A 4,467-nucleotide genomic window follows, 5' to 3' on the forward strand; every position below is an offset into this window, starting at 1 on the left:
CCCGAGCGCTTCCTGCTGCCGGCCCCGGTGCCGCTCGCTGTCCCAGAGAGACCCGCCATCCCCAGCAGGGCTCTCCACTCGGGTACGTACCTGGCTCAGTGTCTGCCGTGGGGCTGCAGGAGGATGAGGACTTCTCCTCTTGGGGCTCCGAGGCCTCCTGCATGGACAGAGCAAGAACACGCACCCGTCGGCCATCAGCTGCTGCTGATCAGGGTACCGGTGCCCCTGGTTACACAGGGTCAAAGGGTTCGGGGCTGGGGGAGGCTTCCCGGGGCTGTGCGTCCCACGGGAAGGGACCTGCGGCTGGCACGGCAATGGGACACGGCTCGTTGCGGGGCCACAGCAGCAGGGCTGGGCAGGGGCCGTGATGCACAGGGGAACAGAGGCAGATGGGGGCGTGTGTGGCACAAGGGGGTTCGTGCACTGTGTGCGGAGGGGGCTGCTGCTGGGGCTGCCCCTTCCCTCCTCGCTGGGCATCCAGGCCCCAGGGCTGAACGTGGTGCAAGGGTGGAGGGGATGTCAGCCCTGCACCTTTGGCACTTGGAAATGGAGAGGACCCATCATCTCCCCATGGCAGACCGCACAGGGCAAATGGCTGGGGGTGACAGTGGGGCACCGTGGACAGGGGGATCCCTTGGGATGGGGCAGCTCTGGGCATGCCCTCTGCACCTCCCCCCACACAGCTCACATAGGAGCTCCCTTGGGTCGTGGGGACAGGTGACATGCTCCATGCTTACCTGGGGAGCAGGGCCTGCAGCCTGGAGAGAAGCTGCTGCTGTTGCTTCCTGCAGCAGAGATTCCTCAGCTCCTCTGGGCATTGCTGGCTCAACAGAGGGGCTCTCCACCTCACCAGGTCCCTCACTGGTAGCCTCTCCTTGTTTGATGTCGCGCAAGCAGGGCACTTTCTCCAGGTCCATCTCCCTTTCCGCAAACAGGCTGCGGAGGCTGGGTCTTATCCAGGCCAAGGAGCTACTTTCCTCCAACTCCTCCTCTGGCAGAAGCTCTTCATCACCATCCTCCTCCTCATCACTCTGCTCTGCTATTTCCTCCAGGTCTCTCCTCCATGTTTCAATGTTCTGCTGGGGGGCATGAGCATAGAGGCGCTCCAGCACCTCCCACTTGCCCTTGGCATCCTTGAGGAGCTCCACTTGCGTGATCTCCGGTTTCCATAGGTTGTGGAAGGAGTTTCTGGCAAGGAGCTAGGAGAAGAGAGGCAGAATTTTTGAAGGGAGCTTCTTTTCCCAAAAGGAAATGTCTCTTGGGGGATTTTCTGCCAGTGCTGGGACAACCCGTCTGTCACAGCGTGGCACCGGGGTCGGCCCCAGCACCAGGAGGGCTCCCACCTGGCCCAGCCCTCCCTTGCACTCACCTCCTTGGGTCTCACATTGAGGGATCCTGATGCTGACAGGGAGAAACGCTCCCCATGGCCCTCCTCTTCCTCGCCCTGGCTCTCCTGCAGGCTCTGCTCCTTCCTCAGGAAAGTGACTTCCCGGATCCGTGCCAAGCTCTGCCCCGTGCGGGCCAGGCAGCTCCTGTCGAGCTCCTCCAGCGCCTCCGTCTTGATGCTGAGCACCCCCAGGTACCGTGCGGTGTTGTCTTCGTGCACACGCAGCGGCCTTCCTTGCACGTGGCAGGTGATGCCCACAGGCTGTTGTTTCGGGGTCTGCCCTGCTGGTGCTTGTCGTGGTGTCCCTGTCCCACCATCCTTGCCTGGGGAAGCTGGTGTACCGGCCCTGCTGACCTCCCTTTCTTCCCCATGAGCGCAGGGATAAGGCCCTTCCTCAGCTGCAGGGGCTCTTCCTTGGTCACACTCCATGGTCTGGAGCAGCCACGAGCTTGCCTGTGTGCCTTGATCGACGGTGTGTGCCAAGGCATCAGGCTGTGCTGGCTGCTGGCTGGCTCCAGGGCTCGCATCATCAGGATGGCTCAAGGGGGCAGACCCCAGCCCCACGCCTGCGTCCTCCAGACCCACAGCAGGAGGTGTGGGGCCATGTGGGACAGGCCCCTGGCTCTCAGATCTCAGTTCTGTGCCAGTTTCTTCATCCATGCTCTGAACGAGGCTGACAGGCTCAGGCGAGAAGGGCGATGGGGATTCCAGTGGGGCCATTTCACTGCAGCACCCGGCAGTGACGTCTTGTGCAGAGCTGGGTGGCAGCACTGCAATGGAGGAGCTGCTGAGTCCAGCCTCCTCCGAAACACCTTCAGCTGCCATCGCACCCTGCTCGGGATCATCCGGGGCAGAAGAGGCCGCTGCTTCTTGAGGATTCTCCATCGCAGGCACTTGCCCTTCAGGAGGAATGCTCTGTGCTCTCAGGAAAAAGGAGGAGCTTCCCAAGAGCTGCTGGCTTTTCAGGGATAGACTCATCCTCTCATCATCCCCTTGAAATATCCTGCCTTCTCCCACTGATGATGTTGAAGACTCAGGCCTGGATTGAGGCAGGAACTGCACATGCTCTTGATTTACCTGGATGAGAGCACTAGTTTCTTGCTGGGGTCTTTGAAGTGGAGGCAGGGCAAGACGCGATGGCTTGAGCTTCTGCTCTTCCCTTCTCTTCCCTGAGTCCAGAGCCACCCCAGCACCAGGAACAGGTGGGAAGCATTCCCTGGCAGCAGCTTTGCTGGAATTTGCAGCCACCCTCTCCAAAGCCATGTTCATTCTGTCCAGGACTTTCCTGGCCACCTCTTCCTTGTCCAGGGCAAAGGCCCTGCCTTTGGGTGAAGACCTGCAGGACGTTTCCAGAGCAGGCAGCTTGGTGTGACTTGCAGATCCTGCTGGTTTCACTGCAGAGTCCTCCAAGCCTCCCTGTGTCTGCCAAGCTGCCTTGGCTGGGAGAGGTGGGAAGCTGGGCACGTCTGATGTCCCCGCTTTTCCAGGAACCCTGCCAAGACGTGTCCTGCTGGGTCCTAAAGAACTCTTCCTTACAGGGCCGGTGGAGGGATGCAGATCTTGCACTGTGCAGAAGACATCACTGGCCTTGTCCTCCACCGCCTGCAATCGAAGCCCACCACACAGGCCAGGTTACTTTTCCTTTTCCCTCCCTCCATGCTTCCCAGATGGATGCTTGGCTGTCACCGCCGCTCAGCTCTGTACCTGTGCGATGCCGTGTTGGGAGCAGCGTGAGCCCTGAGGGCTGGGCAGCGGCGACAGCCAGTCCCTTCGGTGGGACGAAGCTGGGGTCCGTCTGCGCTGCACTGCTGCGGGCAGCTCCTGCTGGCCCACCTGTGGGGAGAAGGAGGCCTGTGATGGGGACACTTGTGTTGGTACGAGCAGCTCCTAAGCACAGGAAAGCCCAGCGTCGTGTCGAAGGGAACCTCTTGGCTGAGCAAAATCCGGCTGAGCTTGGCCCGTACCTGCTCTCTGCCCTCAGCACAGAGCTCATGGGGTTCATGTGGGCCTTGGGGCATCCAGATCATGGAATCATTATGTTTGGGAAAGATTTTCAAAACCATCAAGGCCAACTGTAAGCCCTTCAGCACCACGCCTGCTATACATATCCCTACATGCCTCATCTACACGTTTCTTGAACACTGCCAGGAACAGTGACTCCACCACCTCCCTGGGCAGCCTCTTCCAATGCTTTACAATTCTTCCCATGTGGAAAGTTTTCCTAGTATCTAACCAGTTCCTCTCCTGGTGCAACCTGAAGCCATTTCTTCTTTTCCTATCAGTATGTTAGAGATCAGCCTCCCCTCACTGCACCCTCCTTTCAGGTAGTTGTAGAGAGCAATAAGGTCACCCCTGAGCCTCTCTTCTCCATACTAAATAACCCCAGCTCCCTCAGCCACTCCTCATAAGGTCTGTGCTCCAGACCCTTCACCAACTTTGTTGCCCTTTGGAAATATTCCAGCACCGCAACGTTTTTCCCATGCCCAAATTTGAATACAGTATTCAAGGTATTCAGTGCCAGTATTCACTGGCACTGAGTACAGTGGGAGGGTGTAGGTCGGACTGCTTTTCCCACGGCCAGGAATACAAGTGCCCTCACTGGAGGAGCTCCTGCCCCACTATTGTGACCCAGGGCTCCTTCCTCGCCATCCTCGTGCTCTCCATGTGGGTCCTGGCCCTGCCTCCCACCTCTCCCTCCAGCCTCACCACTCACCTCACTCGTGCAGTCTTGTGCACTGGAGTTCCTTTCCGTGGATGAGGAGCAGGAATTACCCTGCTGTTCCTTCTCCATCTCTAGGAACCGCTCTGAGGGTCTCTCACACGGGCACCAAGGGGAGTTGCTCCCTGCTGGTTGCGCCGCTCTCCTCAGAGTGAAGACCCCAGCAGGGACACTGTCACCTTGGGGACTGCCCCATCACAGTGGCCTGTGGGTGTGATGCCACCCCCATCACAAAGCCCTGGGAGTCGCCATGGGGACACCAGGCACCTCCTCTCCCCACTCCTCAGCAGGTTCCTGGGGCGCAGGACGAGTTGTCCTCTCCACAGATCTGCGCTCCTCAGGCCTTGCAGAGGCTGCCCCT

The 4,467-nt window shown here is 59.5% G+C and overlaps 1 protein-coding gene across 1 annotated transcript; it reads right to left on the reverse strand.

The window, feature by feature from the left end:
* Positions 1 to 850: 850 nt before the first annotated feature.
* Positions 851 to 3,510, reverse strand: LOC148590937 (uncharacterized; the record flags this gene model as incomplete). Its single annotated transcript, XM_088538288.1, has 3 exons — positions 3,502 to 3,510; positions 1,370 to 2,989; positions 851 to 1,199 (listed from the first exon to the last, which is right to left on the reverse strand). Coding segments are annotated over exons 1-3 (1,978 nt in total), but the record flags the coding sequence as incomplete, so codon positions are not given.
* Positions 3,511 to 4,467: the final 957 nt, after the last annotated feature.

The sequence above is a fragment of the Tinamus guttatus genome, unplaced genomic scaffold (genome assembly GCF_059628265.1).
Source record: "Tinamus guttatus ecotype Peru unplaced genomic scaffold, ASM5962826v1 Tinamus_guttatus_pri_ptg000989l, whole genome shotgun sequence".
NCBI classification, from domain to species: domain Eukaryota; kingdom Metazoa; phylum Chordata; class Aves; order Tinamiformes; family Tinamidae; genus Tinamus; species Tinamus guttatus.